At 47.7% G+C, this 22,868-nt stretch overlaps 1 protein-coding gene across 2 annotated transcripts; it reads right to left on the reverse strand.

The window, feature by feature from the left end:
• Positions 1 to 73: 73 nt before the first annotated feature.
• Positions 74 to 22,169, reverse strand: LBR (lamin B receptor). 2 transcript variants are annotated; one of them, XM_081123722.1, is made up of 14 exons: positions 22,047 to 22,169; positions 16,541 to 16,719; positions 15,373 to 15,594; positions 12,233 to 12,316; positions 11,607 to 11,799; positions 10,394 to 10,590; positions 7,829 to 7,883; positions 7,278 to 7,469; positions 6,567 to 6,670; positions 5,445 to 5,570; positions 4,363 to 4,531; positions 2,570 to 2,650; positions 2,359 to 2,481; positions 74 to 1,640 (listed from the first exon to the last, which is right to left on the reverse strand). In XM_081123722.1, exons 2-14 carry the CDS (start codon positions 16,703 to 16,705, stop codon positions 1,480 to 1,482), a joined length of 1,872 nt encoding a protein of 623 aa, XP_080979848.1. In that variant the 5' UTR covers positions 16,706 to 16,719; positions 22,047 to 22,169; the 3' UTR covers positions 74 to 1,479. The 2 variants fall into 2 exon arrangements, with proteins under 2 accessions (XP_080979848.1, XP_080979847.1); XM_081123721.1 differs by lacking the exon at positions 22,047 to 22,169 and adding an exon at positions 21,208 to 21,324.
• Positions 22,170 to 22,868: the final 699 nt, after the last annotated feature.

Here is a 22,868-nt window from a genome sequence, read left to right on the forward strand (position 1 = left end):
GGATCTAAGAGGTAAGGCCTCCTGTTTCGGTCTCAGTGACCCCAGAGTTATACACAGAGGGGAAAAACGAGGCTCTCCAAAGTAATCTCTTTATTTTCAACTTAAAACTTCATTATAAAACTTATCAAACATGAAAAACAAAATGTAGCTGGTATCCAGAAACTGCAGCACAGGCTCCTTTCTCATCGCCAGAGAAAGAGTTAAATGTCCTTCCTTCCCCCCCCCAAAGCTTCCCTGGCGAACCTAGGCAGGAAAGGAGAAAGGCACGAGCGAGCGGCAGTGACACAGCACCGACAGTCACCTTTACTGACTGCGGGGCGGGGGATGCTGGAGCCAGCCCGCCCCACGAGCACATGCTCTCAGCCTGCAGTGCAGGCCAACGCTGCACACCCACAGGGCTCATATATAAAATCTATCGTTAAAAACAACATATACACTCTGCTTATTAGATTCCCACGTTTAAGAAATTGGGTAGTTTAGTGAATTTGCTTTCCCTTATAGAAAAATTAATAATGAAACTATCAACTTAACTAGAATTTAACAGCTAAAGCTACCTTATGCACACCTATTAAACTAAAAGAAAGGATTTTAAACTATTCCCTTAAATTGCCTTTAGATGACTAGACTCCTAAAGATCACCACCAGCAGAATTTGTGAATATGAAGAACATACGAAATACAGTATAAACTGCATGAGCTCAACAGTAGCAAAACATATAAAAATATTAGCCTGAAATGGCAAATCTTCACCAATCTGTGTAAAAAATGTTTAAATAGGGATGTTACTCCAAAAATATATATTTATTCTATTTGCAACAGTTTATAAAGGCAAAGACACACCTGCAATTGAGGTAGAAAAGCCTAATTTGCAAACTTTGGATTAAGAAAAATACCCTCCCTATGTCTTAATAGCATCTTTTACACAATAGTAAATCTAATTGTCTCATTTTAATTCACACGTATTACTTTACAAAACTTAATTTAAAATACTGCAAATGTTTTTAAGATACTTAGTCCTGACAATTATTTCACATTCAAAATGCTGTACAAAGAACTCTGAAGCCACCATATATTACATAAGAGCTATGTATTTACATCCTCAAACGCAGCTGCAGAAGCTCAGGCTAAGCAAATTACTACTAATGAGGTCCCTTGACCAGTGCCACTGACCACTTCTCACCGGACTTATGTTAAGGGGTGTGTACTTCCAATCACATGACTAGTAAATGCTTCAATTTAAAGGGAAATGAAAATTTGTAACAGCAAAACATCAAAAGTATTCTTTTGGGGGCATTGGTAAGACTGCAGATTTTGAAGGACTGAAAGGTCTTAGGATTTAGTAAAAACACACAACTGTAGTAAGACTGACTCCTCGGCTCGATAGTCCTGACAAAAAACACTTACAGATCCTCTCAGTGCAACGAAAGGTTCGTTTTGGACTCTTCCTTGAGGGCGGATTGAGGAAGGCGCTGACGGAGGGTCAGTAAACGTAGGGAAATATGCGGTAGGGCACGCGCTGGCAGTACTTGTCCCAAGCCACGCCGTACTTCTTCCGACACTGGCGCTCGTCCCGGGCCTCCCGATGGATGAGCAGCACGGTGAAGTAAATCACGTAGAAATACGGCAGCACGTGGTTAAAACCTGCGGGAGCAACGGGGAAGTGGTCAGTGCTGACCACCCTGCCGGGCACTGGGAGGTTTTCCTCTCAATGAGCCGTAAGATCACTTCGATTTCGTCCACAGGGAAAACGAACCAGGTCAGAAAGTCCCACCGGGGTGCGGTGGAGGCAGTTGTCAGATAAGTGTGACTAGTCCATTCTAACCACCCGCTGTCCTCAGAAGCTCTGCCCGTTCGCTCCCCTGGCGCGCAGTGAGCAGTGGGGGCGGCTGAGCAGGGCAGACTGGTCTGGTCAAACAGACCTGCTGTCACTGCTGCTTAATCGCCTTGCTGACCGGTCACAAGGTAAGTAATTTAAACACCTTGCTGACCAAAGTAGCCAGTGCACAGGTGAGTTCTGGCTAGAAAGTAGCCGGTCAGCAAGGAGTTTTAAGAACCAGTGTTTCAGGTGTGTGTACACTGCGTCATGAATAAAAGCTAAATTCTCATATTCTGCTTAGCAAAAAGCATGAGGCACAGTTTAAAACTTGAGGACAACTGCGGGCTCTGAGTTCCTCCCTCCCCCCAGAAGCCAGAGGAATGAAGTGCCACATGTCAGATCAGATCAGGAGGAGCGTCTGAGGTGGGCAACCCCAACCTGGACCAGCGACACCCACTCACTCCAGCTCTGCCCACTATGTCCCAACAAAGGACACATCCTGGGCGTGCCGGAGAGTCAGGTGAGCACTCCTCTAATGCTTACCACACGGGAGGGACCACGCCAGGGCCATGATGAGGTCGCCCAAGTAGTTGGGGTGGCGAACAAAGCCCCACCATCCAGAGACAAGGAGGTTTTTCCCCGTGGAAGTGTGAATGGTTTTTAAATCTGTATAAAAATAAACACACATTTGCAATGATATGTAGGCAAAGAGAAAATCTTTACGCGACATGAATGATACAAAACCAGTACTTACGTGCAAGCTTTGGGTCAGTGGGATTTTTCCGGAATGCGTTTTTCTGAGTATTTGCACAGCGGAAGATTACATATCCACAAACTGTGAATTTTTTAAAATTTCGTGTTAGCAACTTAGATATAATCTAGTATTTAAAAGCATCTGTAATTGCACTTAGAGATTATTTCTGAGCTCTGAGGAAATTTCCAAATTAGAGGGTAACTTAATTTGAAAACCTTCAGTCTGAGAATGTCAAAGGAAGGGAACGATCCTGAAATCTCACGATCATCTTCCACGTGAACACGTGTAGGCAAAACTAACACAGAACAGTGACATCCATGGATAAAATCTAACAGCCCACATTACAATAAGACCAATACCGGACTTGAATATACTGAACACTGGCTATTTTCTGTTATGATATCTGCGAGCCGTAACATGAACACTATTAATTAAAACTCTAGCTTAGACTCAGTACTATTACGTTTTGCCAAATATATGCAAAATCCCACTGCAGTCCTACAAGTTGGCAGCTTTATTTCAAATTTCAAAATGTCCAAGTTAGGTCAGGGCCTATTATCACTATTATTACATTGTCAGTCCTCAATAAAGGAGTAAAAAACCACAGGCATGGTTGGCACGGATAAACCAAACCAGAATTTCTTCTAAATAGTGTGGCAAAACTAGCTATATTTGCAGTCCAGTGCTAATTCCCTACCCCTCTGGTGGAAGGGTTTAATGAATAGGCATGAAAGAAGCCCCCTGACACTAATCCACCTCGCCCATGGTGGACCTGAGCTTCAGCTGAGCTGTACTGTTCCATCTTCCCAGCTCTCCACCCTGACTTGTTCCCTGTGCCTGATTTACCTATTTCCCACCCCACTTCCACGCACTAAAATTCAGATCGAACACCAACCTCCAGAGAGCTCTCTGCTTTAAACCCTATCAGTCGGTCTACCTGTCCCTCCTCTACCCTGCTCCCTGTGCCTCCTGCTCGTGTCTGAGAGTCTCTCTCCTTGTTAGAACGAAAGCCCTTGGAAGGCAAGACTTCCTACTTTTTAAGGTGCCCACCAGAAAAAGCAGGCACTCAGTAGAAAAAAATGAATCATTAAGACAGGTGAATTGAAAAGCAAACTGGCTTAAAAATTCTCTTTAGAACAAACTGATCACTGCCACCTGGGTGAAAGAGGCGATGGGCCTCAGCAGCACAAAGCGGCAGTTACAAAACAGTCGTGTAAAGTACACACAGAATATAGTCAATAACGTCGTACAGTGGCGCCTCGGTTTTCGAATGTGATCCGCTCCGGAAGCCCGTCCAAGTTCTGAACCGTTCGAAAACCGAGGGATCCACAGCCGACAGCTGGGCCTCAGGACCTTGCCCTCAGCAGAAGCCGTGTGGCCTGCTCGACTTCCGAGGCATTTCCTTCCGAGTTTACAGCGTTCATAACCCGAAATGTTCATCCACGGAGACGTTCGAAAACCGAGGTACCACTGTAACGTGTATGGTGCCAGGTGCGTACAGACTTATCAGGGAATCCCTTCATAAGGCATAGAAATGTCTAAACACTATGCTGTGCACCTGAAGCTAATACTGAATGTCAACTGTAATTGCAAAATCTTTTAAAATGTTAAAAAGTATCCCTTTAGAGAACTACTGAAGAGCCTAACTATGAAACGTGCATTCTCTTTGTAAGACTTTCACTCAGCCATCACAAATTACTTCAAATTGAGCTAATTACGGCCACTTAAAAGGTGTTAGGAATGTGTGGAGACCTACTATGTAACACTGAAAGCCCAGTGAAATTCACACTCACGTTTCAGAGCGATGATCAAAGAAGCCAGCGGCCAAGACACGTCATTGGGGTGATGGACCAAATAATAGGCTTGGAAGCTGTAGATGAAGGGGACCCACACCAGGTCTCCAAAGGCCAGCATGAAGCCGAACCCGTCGTGAATAATGTCCATGGTCGTCAGCACTGCTTCCTACAGGGCACAGAGAGAAAAATTTAAAGTTTGGGGGCGAACAGTTTCTGTGTTTAAAGTATTTAGATAAAGGGCTAGTTTACAGTCAAATTTATAGGGGCCATGGGAGGGCACACCAGCCACAATGTTCTCAGAAGTGGGGAGGGCACCTGGTCCCCTGGCCTGGGCATCACACTAAGGCGTCCCGCGGGCTTCATCCCGTCCCTCTGCCCTCTCACTCCGATGCTGAAATAAGCCTCCCAAATGCCTCTAGTGCCCCCACCTCTGCCTGGGCCATTCCCGACACCCTTCTCCAACCCCAGCTTAAGCCTCCCCTCAGCTGCCTTCCTTTATCCTCCCCATCCGACAAGGTCCTTCCAGATGCTCCCGCACTCCTAAAGGCAACGTGAATGCTGTGACATCTGTCACTCTCTTCCCCACTAGACGAAATAGAGAACCAGGACCCGTGTGTGCTCCCCTCTGCCACCCAGCACACTGCCTGTCTGCCTGGAGTGTTCGGTCCGTTTGCTGAAGGAGGAACAACATCGCCAACTGCCTCTGTTTCAAGGCCACGTGCACCAATGTCATTTCTAATCATAATCCGGGTTTTCAGGTAGATTTTCCACATAATAAGCTACCTGGCAACAGGGTACACTGCCTGCCTCACTCCACATGGTAAATTAACAAAAGTGAAAGCAGCCCTTGTGCATTTGGTTAGCACGAGCAAGCAGCCAGATCCCCTCCGGACCTGGACACCTGCAGACGCTGCTGTGCTCACCATGAGTCAGCCCAAAGCACCACATGGACTGACATCCATCCAGTGCTCACAGCCTCATAAGCAGGGCCCTCTTCTCACTTTGTGTAAGAAGCCAAGGCCCTGAGAGGTCAGGTTACTCACCCACACTCAAGGCTGTCTGCTTTTAAAATGAATTACCTCGTTCCAGAGAGCATCCACCACGTATAAGAGCTGGAAACTGTTAACCAGAATCATTGCCAAGGATGGAGTAGCACGACTGTGTAACTTCATCTCAGCCAAAAGCATCACCAAGTTAATAACCACCTGAAATAAAAGGTGGAAAGATAGTATCAAAGTAGTTCCTCAGGGATCCTTAGTAACCACAGAGGGAAAGGTGGTCCTTCTACAGCCAAGAAAGCTGCAGACACCACCTTTCCAATCAACCGCCATGGTAATAAGACACATCACATCCTGAGCCCCTTGATAGGATGCACTGCGAACAGAATATCATTTCTGTGATAGTCATCCAAAAATGCATCACTCCCACCATGAGAAAACACTGGACTGCCCCGGGAGGGTGGCTCAGGTGGTTGGACTGTTGTCCCGTGTACCAAAAGGTTGTGGGTTCAGTTCTAGGTGAGGGTGCATACAGGGAGGCAACCGATCAATGTCTGTGTCTCTCCCCCCTGCTTCCTGTCTCTCTCAAAACCAATAAAACACATCCTCATATAAGGATTAAAAACAGAAAACACTGGACTAACCCAAATTAAAGGGTCCTGTGTCCAGCCAGTATGGCTCTGTGGCTAAGCATCAACCCTTGAACCTGGAGGTCAAGGTTCGATTCCCGGTCAGGGCACATGCCGGGGTTTTAGGCTCAATCCCCAGCAGGGGGCATGCAGGAGGCGGCCGATGGATGTTTCTCTCTCTCTCCCTCTCCCTTTCTCTCTCTGAAATCAATAAAAACACTAAAAAAAAAAAAGGATCGTCTTCGAAGGTCAAGGTCATGAGAGACAAGAAGAGACTAAGCAATTATTACAGACCAGAGGAGACAAAGCAAAAGAACGAAATGCACTGTGGCACCTGTAGCCAATCCTGGAACTATAAAAATAAAACTTTTAAGGTTTAATAACCTGTAATAGGACATCTTAACCCGCTGGACTATATTTACAGTAAGAAAATATTTTAAGTACACAGATTTAGGGAAAGCTATAATTATTTCTAAAATATACCACCCACAGCTTGCTTAAAATTGTCTACAATTCTTTCTAAATCCAAGACCAATTTGCACTACTAAACTGAAATTTAAAAAAACGAACATACCCATCCGATCAATCCGGGGCGCAATTCACAAAAGTATTTGAGATCAAAATTTCCAATCCTAGGGTTTAATTCACGGCCAATGAAGAAATCATAGATTACATTTCCTGAGAAGGGAAAAGTGCTTATTCAAACTGAGCTGTTTGGAAAAGCTCTATTCCAAACCCAATCGTGAGACTTTAAAAATGCAGTCCTACCACCCAGGGTCACAGTTCAGCCCCCAGAGGCCTGGGGGTGAGAAGTTAGAGCAACAGGTGGACTGAGAGCGGCCACACTGCTACCCAGGTGATCCCCGATTTCAAAGGAACACAAGTTTTTTTGTAATGTTGACTTACGTTTAAATACTTTAGGTCAAAAACAAGCAATTTGAAATCTCTTACTTTGCTGTGTTTTTTTTTAAAAAGAATATTTACTACTGGGGACAAAAAATAGTACTTGTCATAAATGATATCGCTACTAACCTTACTAAAATGTTACTGTAAGTTACGAGTCACTAAGATGTCTCACTGTCATCAAGTGACTGAGAAGGGAACAGAAACAAGTGGGGAACTACGAGGAAATAAATACAGTTTCTTCCTTTGCCTTTCCTTTAAATGTTTTCTCCATCTTTCTGTTTGTTCTTATTTCTCTCCGCCTCCCGTAAACTGAAGCTGGGAAAGCACTGGACGCAAGCCCAGCCGTGGGGGGCACACTGCCCGCACGCTCACTGCTCACCGGAGCTGGTCGGCGACAGCTGGCCCTGGGGCGCCCGCAGAGCCCGCGCGTACAGGTACACACTCAAGCCCACAGAAAACGCGAGGGCGGCCAGTGCCAACTGAAGGAAGTGGTGGTATAGGCGCCAAAGCTCCATGCCCCAGAAGAGAGCGGCTCCGATGGCCGCAGACGTCAGGATGAAAGCATAGAATCCTTAAAAAAAGACAAGAAATCACTGTCACCCCAGTGTCCATATGAGATTTATCCCATTATAAATTAGCACAGTGTTCTCTTTTAAAGTCCTAATTTCATTATTGGGCTAAATATACACAAATATATGAACAAGCAAGGCCTCTGAGGGGCAACCGTCCGTAGAGGTACCATCTCTCTCAGACAATTCCTCAACTATTTCTACGTGTGGGCTGCAAGTGTAAATCACTTACTGCATGCCCTTCACACTGCTGAGAGGTGATTTCCTATTTACTACAATGGTGGAATCGGCTTGGACAGTACAACACTCAAACCTTTTGAGCTATCAAGTCATCAATTTGAGTCTTAAAAAAAAAAATCACCATTTAATCTATACTTCAGTCTTCTTCCATCAGTGAGAGGTGTTCCTTCTACAACCTTAAAAGAAAAGAAATTTTAATTTAAAATTTTAAAAGCACAACTTTACCATCATAGATACGTCTTCTAATATCACTTAAATTTCCACATGCCCAAGAAGGAGGTCTATCTTTTAGCAGGAAAATTTAGTAACAGGTTTCGAGCATCTTCATGGCAAACCCTTTGATGAGGAAAGTGATTTGTCTTTCAGGAATTTGTCTCAAATACAAACCTAGTAATAACCTCTTAGTGTACCAGACTATCACAATAGCCGCCCTCCCCCAACCACCCCATGTGCCACCGCAAGACTCAATGGGCTTTAATTACTAATACGGTGGAGCCTCGGTTTTCAAATGTGATCCGCTCCAGAAGCCAGTTCAAGTTCCGAAACGTTTGAAAACCGAGGGATCCACGGCCGACAGCCGGGCCTCAGGATCTTGCCCTCAGCAGCAGCTGTGTGGCGTGTTCGACTTCCGAGGCGTGTTAGAGAACCAAAGCATTTCCTTCTGGGTTTATGGTGTTCGTAACCCGAAATGTTTGTCCACGGAGACGTTAGAAAATCGAGGCACCACTGTGTATCTGGCTTATCTCGAGCTCAGAAATCTCCAATGACCTCCAAAGCTTACAAAGGAGAGCAGAGCAGCACTGTCTCGCGTGGGGAGGTCCCTTTCCACCAGGCTCACCCACTCACCCCGCACTCCGGCCTGCGTGCCAGCTGATGACAGGCACTCACTCGTGCACTGACTTGCTCTGCCATTTTAAAAACATACGCTCACCCACTCAGTCATTTCATGTGACCCTTTCCCTCCAGTAAGAGACAGCACTCCCTGGGTCCGGACCCCTTGCTCTATCCAGAACACCACGTACCATGCAGCAGGTCCTCGGAAACACCACTAACGGGTAAGTTACGGTACAAACTCCTCTTGTTCAACGGCAGCCACATTCTACTACCCAAAATAACTATTGAGACATGTTGCAGGTCATTTTAAACTGGCAAATGCTAACATGGTATCATTTTTCTTGGGCTAAAACTACTTTACCCTTCCATTAGCTATGAAAGGGAACCCAGGAGAAATGTTATACCGGAGATCACAGGATTAACAAAACCCCACGTGCTGATTCCCAACAATCCTGATCAAAGGTATCTCACAAATACTGCGTCGGGTTTTTAGTTTCTCTATATAGAGAGAGGAAGGGAGAGAGAGAGAAGTCTACTGAAAGAAGAAAAAACTACACTTAGCAATGAGAACAAATATAAAATATACTTAACCAACAAAACTGCTTTTCTTAATTCCTAGTTTGGTCTAGCCTTGCCTAAGTAACCTGAACTTGTGATTTTCACTGCAGAGCCTCAATGTCCACATCACACAACCCTCACTACAGCCACGGATGTGACAGTGAGATTCCAAAGCGTTAGGCCTGCAGCTCTGGCCCCTACCACTGGCACCAGCTACTCCTAGCAAACCTGATCCTCTGGTTTACAGACAGTGGTAAACTTGCAAAGCCCTAAGAACAGGATCTCTAAGTGAATTATTTACTGCTTAGGGAATCTCATGTTCCTTTCAACCTATCCACGTATTCTACAGAAAGAAGAAAAAACGACCCTTAGCAATGACAAATTTTAGACACTGCATGAGTCTAAGAGAACATAAAATGTTCCTAACAACAAATTTCTGAAAACTAGAAACTCATATTAAAAATAAGAAGCAGCGCCCGGCAGGGCATGGCTCAGTGGTTGAGAATCGACCTAGGATCCAGGCGATTGGGGTTCGATTCCCGGTCAGGGCACATGCCTGGGTTGTGGGCTCGATCCCCAGTCGGGGGCGTGCAGGAGGCAGCCAATCAATGACTCTTATCATTGATGTTTCTCTCTCTCCCTCTCCTTTCCTCTCTCTGAAATCAATAAAAATATATTGAAAAAATAAGAAGTAAAAAGTGCAGACTGAATCCACTGAGCTCAGCAGCGCAGTGACTGATCGTTTTAAATCCTGCACCTGAAATCACATATACTGAGGAGGAGTTTTTCCCTAACGACCTCTATCATCAGGCCACTTGCACAATAGTTTCTTTTCTGTTTGACTCAGAAAGTTATACAGTGGTGCCTCGGTTTTCGAATGTGATCCGCTCCAGTAGACCGTTTGAGTTCTGAAATGTTCGAAAACCGAGGGATCCACAGCCGACAGCTGGGTCTCAGGACCTTGCCCTCAGCGGAAGCCGCGTGGCGTATTCAACTTCCAAGGCGTGTTTGAAAACTGAAGCATTTCCTTCTGGGCTTACAGTGTTCGTAACCCGAAATGTTCGTCAACAGAGATGTTCGAAATCCGAGGTACCACTGTACAAGAAACCTCAATCCAATCTTTAAAGTTCCACTTAATAAGCAAATGTACAGGAGTCAGGAGTAAAGGCTTAACAAACTAAGTTTGGGTAGTGAGGACCGAGGGCAGCTTTCAGGCTGAAACCTGCTGGAAACCTGATGAGAACATGGAGGGGAGGGAAGCCTCGCCGCACTCTGCCCGCTAACAGCAACTTACCTTCCCGATCGGCAGTAAGTAGAACAGAGCCTGAACAAAAAACCAGAGGAGGTAGACCCCAAACACTCTGGCTTCCCACAGATCAGACAAAGCCGGCAGAGGCGGCGGGAAGTTCAGGAGGCTGGGCTCTGTCTGTCTACACATCGACAGCAGCAGGAAGAGGAAGGCAGGCAGGCCAAGCATGATAAGAATCACACCTGCAGGCAATCGGGACAGGCAAGGCTCAGTTTTCAATCCAGGTTTTTGTGTTTGTTTTTTTCATGAAATCATTTAGGTCTTTTAAGGTCAGAACTCAAGTCTGGCCAGCTGTTTGAAACCAAATTCTAGTGCAGCTTCAAAAAGTCCTAATCTACCTGCCGTGTCATGTCCCGCGGGCAAGCAACCGTGGTCATTCAAGTAGTAACAGCAGGTGTCCAGCACTGGACAGCTAATGCCCAAGCTCTAGAACATTTAAAATCCAACCACTATGGAGCAACCATGTTGAAATTCCAGAAAATTAAAGATCAGAACAGCTAAAATTTATCAGCCTAATCTTTAAAAAAAACTTTATATCCCTAAGTTTCTAACAAAATAGTATCACGTACAGAGAACATGTACGGACTTTCAGGGACGCTGGCCACCACTTTTAACAGACCAGCCAGCCAATAACTTACAAAATCAGAGCAATCAAGCCCGGCAGGATTTGGAACCATTTGGCCAAGAAGTATTTTCTTTTACTAGCTCATAAAATTTCAGCAGTACCAGCCACTTAGTAACTCCAAGCCTCTGACAATTCAGATCTCTGACTCTCACAATCAACCCATCTAGCAGGTAGAGTAGTGCCCATCTTATGTCCACAGCTGCCCGCTGCTCCTGCGAAGCCAGACCCTGTCGCCTCAGGTCTGTGATGGGCAGACTCCTCTGTCCCTGATCATTCACGTCAACCTTCCTTTTATCACTTCTTTGCCCTTCTTTCATTAAAACCTATTAACAGATTACTAAGGGTTTTCTTTATAGCCACTCTGGCACCCTTTCTACTCTATTACAATCCTCAAAAAGGCTCCCACCTCAGGCCTTCGCACCTGCTGTTCCTTCTGACTGGAAGGCTCTTCCCCACCTGGCTCATTACCCGGCCTGCTTCGGATTCTCCAAAGAAGGGCCTTTCCTGTCCATTTGATCGCACCTCCCACTGGCCCACCCACCCGCACATCCTGAGTCCAGTTCTCACACCTACCAGGTACTCCTCCAAACTCCAAGTCCTTCGTCTGTATGGCTGTCACTTCAAAGGTTCTTGACAATGTAGGTCTTTTTGTAACAACTGTTTCTTTCTCAAAATCTATTTCTTTTAATTTGCTCTCTTCTCTTCTTGGACGAAGGCTGTCCTGTGTAGATATGTAACTACTTTCTTGTGACAAAGAGAATTTTTCCTGGTTAAAAAATAAAAAATACCAATTATCTGCAGTCAATAATTATCATTAACACTACCACATTAACTAATTCAGCATTGTGATAGAGCCATATATTAAGAATACATTTGTTAGATTACATTCAGTCTTAATTGAAGGACAGATTTTTAGGAAAGATTGTAAGAAGCCCGGCCAGCATGGCTCAGAGACTGAGCATCACCCTATGATCCAGGAGATCACAGGAGATCGCGGATCAATTCCCGGTCAGGGCACATGCCTGGGCTTCGGGCTCAATCCCCAGCAGGGGGCGTGCAGGAGGCAGCCAATCAAGGACTCTCATCATTGATGTTTCTCTCTCTCCCTCCTCCCTTCCTCTCTCTGAAAGCAATAAAATACATATATATAAAAAGAAAGGATTGTAAGAAGTATTGTGGTTTTCAATGTGCTTCCATACCTGCGTGTTCTTGTGAGGCAAGTCATTCCTCTCTCTGTGCTCCGGCTCCCCATTGTACTTGCTGATGCTATTTCCAAATGGCTTCTAAATTGAAGAACATAAAGCATTTTAACCAGGTAAGTCATAACTTATTAAAAAATAACTTATTAAATCTTTACTACTGAAAGCCAGAGGTTTTCACAGCTTTAATTCTGAAGAATTCCGGACACTTGCATTAAAAATGAAAACTAGTGAAATTGACTGGAATTTCCCAATCTCCAAATGACTGGGTTTTACTTACAGACTCCTCATAAGTTCTTTCATCTTTTAAACATAATCAGATTGAATGTTATGATTTCATTGTTCAGTAACAGATATTCTAATAGTATTTGCTGTGAGAGTTAGAGAAGTAAAAATTGGCAATTAGTTCATTAATTGGTTAAAAAATAAATAAAAAGCCCTGGCTGGTGTGACTCAGTGGTTAGAGCACTGGCTTGTGCACTGAGGGGTCTTGGGTTCAATTCCTGGTCAAGGGCATGGACCTGGGTTGCAGGTTCATCCCCACCTGGGTCAGGCGGGTATGGGTGGAGACCAATTGATTGTGTCTCTCCCATCGATGTTTCTCTCTCTCCCTCTCTCCCTCTCCCTCTCTCCCTCCCTCCCACTCTCTTTAAAAAGCAATGGAAAAAATATCCCTGGGTGAGGATCGACAACAACAACAAAGACGTTCACTGCCCCAAAACAGCCCGTAATGGGAAGTTAAGAAACAATGGGCACTTCTGGAGTGTAGCTAGGGCCTACACACTGCCTGTCTTCTGAACTTCATGCTGCCTGGTTTTCATGTAGCCTTAAGTTTCTCTCCCTACGCCCCTCTCCCTGACTCAGTCTCTTTCCTTGAATGTGCCTTCTATCCAATCATAGGGCAGATTTTCTTATCCAATGGAACAGGGGAAGTGCTTCAGCTTGCAAAAATGTTTCTTCAGGCAAAGCATGGCTGAAATCTGTCACTTTGCTCCTTTATAGGTCAATGACAAATGATAATGCTAATAATCCAAGAGGAGGGAAACAAACTAAAAGCCCAAGTATATCATTTGGGGCACCAGCTGGCAAAGGACTGATAGCATTAATAGAGTATCAAGTTCCAGCTCAAATCTAAGTGTAACTGAGCAGTGAACATGCAACATACACCTAAACGCCACATACACCTAAGCGCCAGTGAGACACTCCGCAACAAATGGACCCACCTTAACAGCACATGCTGCTACACTCTCAGTTTTCAAATGTCCGGCATACGATCTACAGTAACTACAAACGTAACCCTGTACCACACTAGTTCTTTAGCCAACCCTAAACTGTGCCTACTGCAAACTGAGGGGATACTCACACAGGGAGGCAAATTATCGCAAAAGGTACAATTAAAAGTCGACAAGAACAAGGAAGAGTGAGGCCACACGCAGCTCCAGTACGGTCTTTCCCGTGCCACACACCATCCTCAACTCCACGGTGCGTGCGCGGTGGGTGCAGGACTATTCGGTTACACTGTAAAATTATCACGGCCACTAAATGCTACGAGGAGAGCGTGAAAGTGGTACACTGCACCTGTTCTTTAACCTGAGTCACCCGACCAGCAATGAGAGCCACAGATAGAATGTTGACACTCACGAGTAATTATCAAAACACAAGTTAAAATGGTGAGTTGAAAATCTCTGACAATCATATCGGCCAAAAAGATTATTATAGTAATAGGCAGAATGAGAAAATGGGGCCCGGCCAGGCGTGGCTCAGCAGTTGAGCGTCAACCTAGGATCCAGGTAATCGGGGTTCAATTCCCGGTCAGGGCACATGCCGGGGTTGCAGGATCGATCCCCAGTTGGGGGCGTGCAGGAGGCAGCCAATCAATGACTCTCATCACTGATGTTTCTCTCTCTCTCTCTCTCCCTTCCTCTCTCTGAAATCAATAAAGATATATTTTAAAAAAAGAGAAAATGGGCATTCACATGCTACTGATGCTGGTACACACTTCCTTTTTTCTTTCCCATTGCTTTTCAGAGAGTGGAAGGGGGGAGAGAGAGAGAAACATAGATGTAAGAGGCACACATCGATTGGTTGCCTCCTGCATGAGCCCCAACCAGGGCCGAGGATGAAGCCTGCGTGAAGTACGTGCCCTTGGCCAGAATCGAACCTGGAACCTTCAGTCCTCAGCCCGACACTCTAACCAAGGAGCCAAACAGGCTAGGGCAGGTACATACTTTCTTAAAGCAATGGGGCAAAAGCCTCAAATTTGCTCCATTCATCTGACCTAGCAGTTCCACTTGAAAGAATGTCTCCTAAGGAAATAACAGGTGTACTATAAGAATATTTGTCTAGCCCGGTCAGCATGGTTCAGAGGCTGAGCATCACCTTATGATCCAGGAGATCGTGGATCAATTCCCAGCCAGGGCACATGCCCGGGTTTCAGGCTCAATCCCCAGGAGGGGGCGTGCAGAAGGCAGCCGATCAATGACTCTCTCTCATCACTGATGTTTCTCTCTCCCCCCCCCCCTTTCTCTCTCTGAAATCAATAAAGATTTTTTTTTTTAAAAGAGAAAATTTGTTTATAACAGTGAAAGTTTAAAAAGAAAAAACCTAAATGTCTACCAATAAGGGAGCTGAATTTAACAATTGTTACATATACATAACTTAGGGTATATCGAAGCAATACCACACAACAAAAATGATGTAGAAAAATATAATGCAGAATATTCCCAGTATTTTAAATTTTTAAAATCTGACTATAAAACAGTATGTACATAATCCAGTTTTTTAAGGCTATTAAAATATCTGTGAGCATTTTACCCAGAAAAAGGTAACAATATGCTACAAAAACCTACTCAGTTCAAACTATATATTTCATATTTAAAAACTGCTTTTTAAAAATCACAATATTAAATAGCACTCTTGTAACTTAAAAACATTCTTTTTCATTGGCACTTAAAGGCCAGTTATACCTTTTCTTCTTCCAAACATCCTTTTTTTATGAAATTCTGAAGTCATTACCTTAGATTTAATGTTCCACTGACATTTTAATATTGTTAACTGCAAATGATATGAGTAAACACATGCATAAAGGGGAGGACTGTGTTTTGTACAAGGATACGCATCTCCCCAAGACACACACGTACCAAGACCAGTGGGGTCAATTTCACTTCCAGCACTTCCTTCCTCATCTCCTTAATGTCAACGTGGTGCGAAGCAGAGGCAGATCTGCGGGAACTTTTAGATGGGCGGCCAGGGGATCGGGAGCGGCCAGGGGACCGTGACCGTGACCTTGACCGGCTCCCTCGGCGTCTGGAGGGAGAACTGGAAGTTGAGCCACCTTTCCTTTGCTTAAAGGAAGCTAAAGGCTAGAGAGGGAGCAGAAGGCAGAGCTTTACCACGAGTTTTAATACACGCGGGCAGACCCACAGTACCAGAAGGTGGCAAAGGCAGTCACGGGTACCATTAACTCTAACACCAGCCTGGAAACACTGAGACCTGAGACTCGCTCAGATGAGGCCAATGAGAAATGCTGCAATCATGACCCATCTCTAAGGAGACACATGCTGCCTTCCCACTCCTAATTCTTCTTTAAAGGTACTGCCATGAAATGAATGTCTAAATCAACTAGCAGTACATTTTCCCAAGAACATATACAAGAAGAGTTACAGTTAACATTGATTAAGGCTGAGATGATGGGACAAAAGAAATATGCACACAAACAATACCAAGAAAATTAGCCCCACAGATCAGATATTTTAAAACCCAGGCCCTCAACGGACACGTTGAAGAGCCCTAGGCCACAATCAAATCTAACTAATGTCACTCTCATGACTGAATCCTCAGTGTATGGGATGAAGCCCAAACCCCTCCCCATTCTGACAGTCCCTCCGCTGGCCCATACCCTTCCAGCACTTGGCTGTGTGCATCCCCCCAACCCCAAGCCTTTGGCATGGTGCCCCCTCCATCACCTGAGTTCTTCGTATTTGGTCTCAGTACTCGGCTCAGGTGTCAACACCTCTAAAAGCCTTCCCTGAAACCCAGTGCCTTCCCTAACCCGAGACAAACGTCCATCGCCGAACGTATTAAACCAGGGACGTGACCCATGTAAGTATCTGCCTTCTCCAGTAGACAGAACTTCTTAGAAACAGGGCACCGTGTCTTTCATACAGTCCCAGAGCCAAAACAGCATCTGACTCAAAGCAGGAGCGTGACCCTGTTACCTCCAAACGGAGCCAGGACGGACTAACCTCAAAAACCGTACCCACAGTTGACCCGCTTACTGTGAACAAGGTCGCCCACAGGAGCCCTTACCTTGATATCATTCTCCTTCAGTTCAAGTTCGGTTCCATCTTTGTACTTGACCGTGTAAAGCTGGGACTTGCTGTCACGGCTCAGAATTTCTACTTCATAATAAAGTGAGCTCCCCGGCCACCGGCCTCTCACCACTTCGCCATCGGCAAACTTCCTACTTGGCATTTTCGAAAATCAGTCTGAACAGTTTTAAAGGGAGAAAAATGGAGTCAATGCAATACACACTTACCTTCGTCTTTTTTCACAGGTTAACACTAAAATACAACTTCCCAAATTTTTAACTGGTCAAGATTTTCGGGCCGAAAAGACCACCAGAGGAGAGGGTACACAACCCCTAATTTTAAAGGTGAGAAACTGACGCTTAAAGGAACGTTAACTGTTGCGTCCGAGGGCATAAAAACAGACGGCAGCATGGGGACAACACCGAGGCTGCTCTTTCTGCCACAGCCTCTCTCACTGGAAATCACATCACACAGGGCAGTGCAGCCACCGGGGTCCATGTGACGCTAAGGAGTAACTACGGCAGCACACCGAGCGGCCGCCAGTGCAACACGCTGTCACCGCCGTGCTGCGAGCTCAGCGGTCAGAGTCCCGGCCCGAGCGCAGAAAGGGCCTCAGGTTCGATTCCCCATCAAGAGCACAGACTTGGGTTTCGGGTTCTCCCCGCCCCTCAGGGCACACGCGGGAGGCAACCAACGTGTCTCTCACAGAGCAGTGTTTCTCTCTCTTTCTCTCCCCCTCCCTCCCACTCTCTTTGAAAGGGGGGGATCCTCAGGTGTGGATTAGCAAAACAGCAGCAGCAGCAACAAAAATCACTACCACCTACAGCGAGCATATTTCTTGCTAATCCACAAGGCACAGTCTCACAAAGGACTGTTTCCTGGTTGATAAATTTGCATCTAGTCTTACAAAGGCTTTAAAAATATATTTAGTTTTTTAACAAATTAACCTTTATTAAAAACAACAAACTACGAAACAGACTGTCTAGAAGAAAATCAAGGATGTATAATTAACATTACTACCCACCAACCGGGAGAAAAAAACTCCAAATCTATAATGAATAGCAAATTTGTGGTTCTTTCTTAGCGCTTTCAACTCTTACAACTAAAGTCCCAAATGCATGCCAAGAACGGCGACCTCACACCTGAGCTAACACACACCTGACCCTTATCCCCATTACAACACCCTTTGCCACTGAACCAAAACACGGTCCACAAACACCACTCTAAGCCGCCACAAGCAGCCTACAGGAACTGCTCACAGGCCTGTTTGCCGCCCTTTTTCAAACATCACCTGCCGGCTGGGTGCTCAAGCTCTCAGGCGGTAATGCTTCTCCCTCCACTGCCCAGATTCACATTTCCACGTGGCAACCGGCGCCTGTGACCTTCAACACCCACTGAACAGCTGGGCCTAGACTGAGAAGGAGGCAGGAAGAGACAAAAGTCTCTCCCTAAATCACCTGCATCTCACCAACTAAGCAATTCCCAGTACATCATCTGGGCATAAAAATACACAGCATTAGCCAACTCCCGTCTAGAGCTGATTCTACAACTATGACAACACTCGAGAACACCTGAAGGCTGTGGACTTAGGACAGGAGAAAGTTAGGCTACCCCACCCCTCCTGGGAAAACACTCATAAGCATCACCTTTCTTCAGTTAATCACTGAGAAAACACTTAATAAGCTTCACTTGTTGAGAAAGATAGCAGCTTGGTTGGGAGATGAAAGGAAACATAGCTACTTATCTGGTGATTAGAGGATGTCAGTTTGCGCACACATTAGGTAAAAGAGACAGCTTTCTTCCCGGCACCTACCAAGATAGCATCTGGGGGGAGGGGGGTAATGAATGGGTTTGGGCCTGGAGTACCCGGCAGAGGAGCCCATAAGCTCTGGGGATGAAGTCACGCCTGGCTGAGGGGCACAGGGGAGGCAGGGGGCAGTGGACACCTTGGGGCAGGGAGGAGGGGCACAGAAAAGGAAGGTGACAACAGCAAGCTTTGCCTATTTCAACATTTAGCTTGAGCCTCCAAATTCTAAGAAAGAGGAAGGAAATGTGCCCTCCTTCTCTTTCCTCTGTGCCCCCCTTTCTCCCTGGAACCCCTAAAATCAAACCCATTGTTTTTTTTCAATCCTCACCCACGAATATTTTCCCCCCATTGCTTTTCAGAGGAAGTGGGAAGGAGGAAAGGAGGGAGGGAGGGAGACAGGGAGAGAGAAAAACATCTATTATGTTGCCTCCAGCACTCACCCCGACAGGCGCCAGGGATCACAACCGAGCTACATGCCCTTGACCGGAACCTTCAGTCTAACCACTCTAACCACTGAGCCAAACCAGCCAGGGCTCAAACCCCTTTTAATGATACCAGTTCTCCGACGCTGGCCAACCAGGGTTGAAATAAGGCAATTACAGTGGTACCTCGGTTTTCGAATGTGATCCGTTCCGGAAGCCCGTTCGAGTTCCGAAACATTCGAAAACCGAGGGATCCACAGCCGACAGCAAGGCCTCAGGACCTTGCCCTCAGTGGAAGCCGTGTGGCCTGTTCGACTTCCGAGGCGAGTTCAAAAACCGAAGCATTTCCTTCGGTGTTCATAACCCGAAATGTTTGTCAACGGAGACATTTGAAAACCAAGGTACCACTGTACATCTTTCTACGTAAAGATGCCACTCCAGTTTCAAACAACTCCTTGTAAGCTTTTGAGAAGTCTTAGCAGCCTCCTGGATTTTTAGAAAGGCCCTTGAGCAGATTCTGTACCTTTCTGAAAATTTACTGGCATCTTTCTGTGACCAATTAAATATTTTGGATTAAACAATTTAAGATACCTAGTGGATATCTTTTAGGTCTCAAAGCTCCATTTTTTTAAAAATTAGGAACTGGGACTTGAGAGCAATGTTCCACATGCTGGCTGAAAGAGAAAAAAAACCAACCAGCTGTCGTGAGGAAACCACCCTCTTACAAATGTTCCAAAGGATGAAACCAGCAACAGTGTATCCACCCCCACTTTGCACAAGAGCCACCAGGCTGTCACAGGTGATGATACTGTGCAATCACATCCTAACAATCGCCGGGTGGGCCGGAGTGACTTAGCCGAGAAAGGACACGTGTGTATCCTCACCTACTCACCTAATGGAGGCGAGAAACCCATGAAGAGGCTTCGCTCCGGGTGTTTTAGCCAAGTGTGTAAAGAAAAAATTTGCTTACTGAACACAATGTAATTCCCCATAAGCGGTGGAAACATGGTACCCTCGGGCTCTTCTCTATCAAGCCACATGCTTGCTAACTTCAGTGTCAATTTGGCTCCAATCTGTTACTATTTATCAACACAACAGACGGCTGCTAATTCTGTGCTGATTGGTTGTAATGCTTAGGGTCTCTGGTCATCTTTCCTTCACTTTTCCCAATTGGTTTAAATGTAGCAGAAACCTGGAGACTCAAATGAAGTCTGACAGCTTCCCCGGGGACACCTGAGCCCGCGGCCGGCCTACCAGGTAAACCCCCAACAGGAGCCCCAGGCCTTGCTCCGGCTCCGGCTCAAGATGCAAAAGAACTGCAGCCAGGCAGGTGCCCAGGCGGAATGGCCTGACTTGCCCCGTAAGAAATAAAAATTGAAAGTGAGAATCCTATCCCTCCTACTCACACTTTTCCCTCCTCTCTACACATCTCTCAGAAAGAAAAAAAACTGGACTTGGGGCTCGGTCTCAATTAGGGTCCCGCAGCTCTCCTCCCGTCGTCCCGATCCCGTCCTTCCCAGCAGTTGCTACAAAAGTAGTTACACGTTTGCTCAAGTTTGCTCGGCCCCCGAGGGCGCAGACGAGCCGGCGCAGGCTCGGGGCTGAGCCCTCGGACGGTCCGAGCGCTGTCCAGTGCCTCACCCGGTCGCTCTGAGCAACCCGCCTGTCCCCCCAACAGCTCGTGCAATCCAACAGGTGACGAGCCGGGAAACGGGCCCTCGGCAATCAGGGCCTCCTCGGAGCCCCTGACGCTGCAGCAAGGTATCGTTAGGAAGCCTTTTTAAAAGCCTTAAAAAGGTGAAAAAAAAAACAACCGGGACTGAGCACTCCAGCCTCCTAAACGGCCCTTTTTTTTTTTTTTTTTTTTTTTGCGTCTGTGAAAAAAAACAGCAGGCGAGAGAACGCAACACAGGGGCAGGCGAGCAAGGCTGCAGCCCGCACTGCAGAGGCACCAACGCGAGACGGCCACGGACGCCCGGGCGGATCCGTCCGCCCCGCAGCCCCACCTCCCCGTCCCCACGGCCGGGACCCGCCAAGCAGCCCAGTTATCTGTCAAAAAAGGCGCCCGGAGCCAGCCCGGGAGGGCCGGGCGGCAGGGCGGGGACAAAGCGGCCGGGGAGGGTCACCGGTCCCCCCGGCCTCCCCACCCAACATCGCTTTACACCCACGCGGCGCGTCCAAAATGGAGGGAAACGTCCCCAGTTTGAAACCGGCGGCTCCGTTTCCGCAGCGGGGCGGGCCGGGCCGCGCGCGCTTCCAGCCCCACCAGCGGCGGCCCCGACCGCCCCGGAGCAGCGGAGGGCGAGGCCGCCGCACCAGGCCCGGCGCCGGGGGACCCCCAGCCCAGGCGCCGCGCCCGCCCCGTGGGCCTCCCCCGCCCGCCCCGCCGCCTCCCGGGGGCCGCACCGCGGGGAGTAGAGCGGGGGGGGCGCTCACCTGCGCCGGGTTCCCGCGGGGACACCAACGACTCCGCGAGAGCCGCCGAGCTGCTACCCTCAGGCAGTTCCGCGCGCGCGACGCTGCCCCCGCCGCGCTCTCGCCTCCCGCGATCCCGCGGCGCCGGGCGCGCGCCTGCCCGGCCCCGCCCCAGCCTCGCCCCGCCCCTCCGGCGGGGCCTCCGAGGCTGCCATTGGCTCCTCGACCTTTTGAATCGTCCCCGGCGCTTTCGATTGGCCGTGCTCCGTGGCGCGTCCGTCGCGCCCCGCTCCGCCCCGCCCCGCCCCGCCCCGCCGGGAGACCCGATTGCTGCGCAGGTCGCGGCCGTGGGTCCTCCGCAGGTGCTGCCCCGAGCGTCTGGCCGCCGGCGCCTTATCTCAACCGCGCAGCGGCCCTCGCGCCCCCGCCCTTTCCCTCCGCTCGCCGCGTTGGATGCGCAGCGGCGGGCTCGGGGTGCGAGGCGCCTTGGCGAGAGAGATAATAAAAAGCTACCGAGGAAATAAACTTACTAAAGAGCGACTGCCCGACGGCGCAGGGGAGCGCCGGGGCTCTTCTCGCCTTGTTAACATCCCCCGGGAGCCCGCGGGCCCAGCAGCGGCTCCGAGGGCGACCCCGGGCTGCGGGGTCTTGGCGACGCCTGCGCCTGGGTAGAAACCCATCTGGGGGCCACTGGGCAGGAGGGGGCCGGGGAAGGAGCGTCCGAGGGCCCCCTGCAGCTCGCAGGGTCCCCGCGACGACGGCTGCGAGGAGGGGGCTCCGCATTAAGGGGAGGTCCTGCCGCAAATGCGCAATGACGCAGCTGGCACGGGAACTCCTTACGCACTGAGATCCCCTCTCACCTGCTTCGCGCGATCCCCGTTTTAGCCTCGGCCCCCCAAAAAGCTGGTCCATGACATTGTGGACTCCGAATGCGTTACGGATCCTAAACCTTTTTTCTCCTACAAGTTATTGGTTCGTTGGTCTCCTTCCGCGGGGGTGGAGAGCTGAAAGCAGCCCAGCTGAAGTTCCCCATTTTGCAGTGTGGTTTTAATCAAAGTCTTTCTTAACCCGACGACTAGGTTCAGCTACCTTACCGGACTGAAGAGGATTTCTATTTTGGAAGCGCTATCCGTGGAATCATCACGATAAACAAGCTTGTTCATTTATAGTCCAGCTTCGGGGGCAACGGCTCTCCTTTGCTCAGTTACAACTACGAAACAGCCGGATCTACTTTTTATTTTTTTAATCCTCACTGGATATTTTTTCCCATTGCTTTTCGGAGCAAATGGAAGGGAGAGGAGAGAGAGAGCGATCAATGGGTTGCCTCCTGCACACGCCCAACCCTTCAGTCCCAGGGCCCACGCGCTAACCACTGAGCCAGACCGGCCAGGGCCCAGCTCTAGTTTTTTAAAGAAGAATCTGGTACACCGAGTTTTCTTGGTCATTCAGATCCCCTGTGAACGAGCTCACCAGAGCCTCTCTGGAGAGTACATCCTGACATGGCACTGTCACAGAATTCGTCCTGGGTGGAAACCTGAGCTACAGAAATTCACACTGCATTTCAAAGTCAGAAAACCCATGTGATTTTTGGCAAAGCCCTGAGCCTGAGTGGCCTTAACCCTTAGGGTAAGATAATATTAGCCCTACCTCTTTTTTTTTTTTTTTTTTTCAGCAAATGACAT

The sequence above is a fragment of the Miniopterus schreibersii genome (genome assembly GCF_964146895.1).
Source record: "Miniopterus schreibersii genome assembly, chromosome: 21".
NCBI classification, from domain to species: Eukaryota; Metazoa; Chordata; class Mammalia; order Chiroptera; family Miniopteridae; genus Miniopterus; species Miniopterus schreibersii.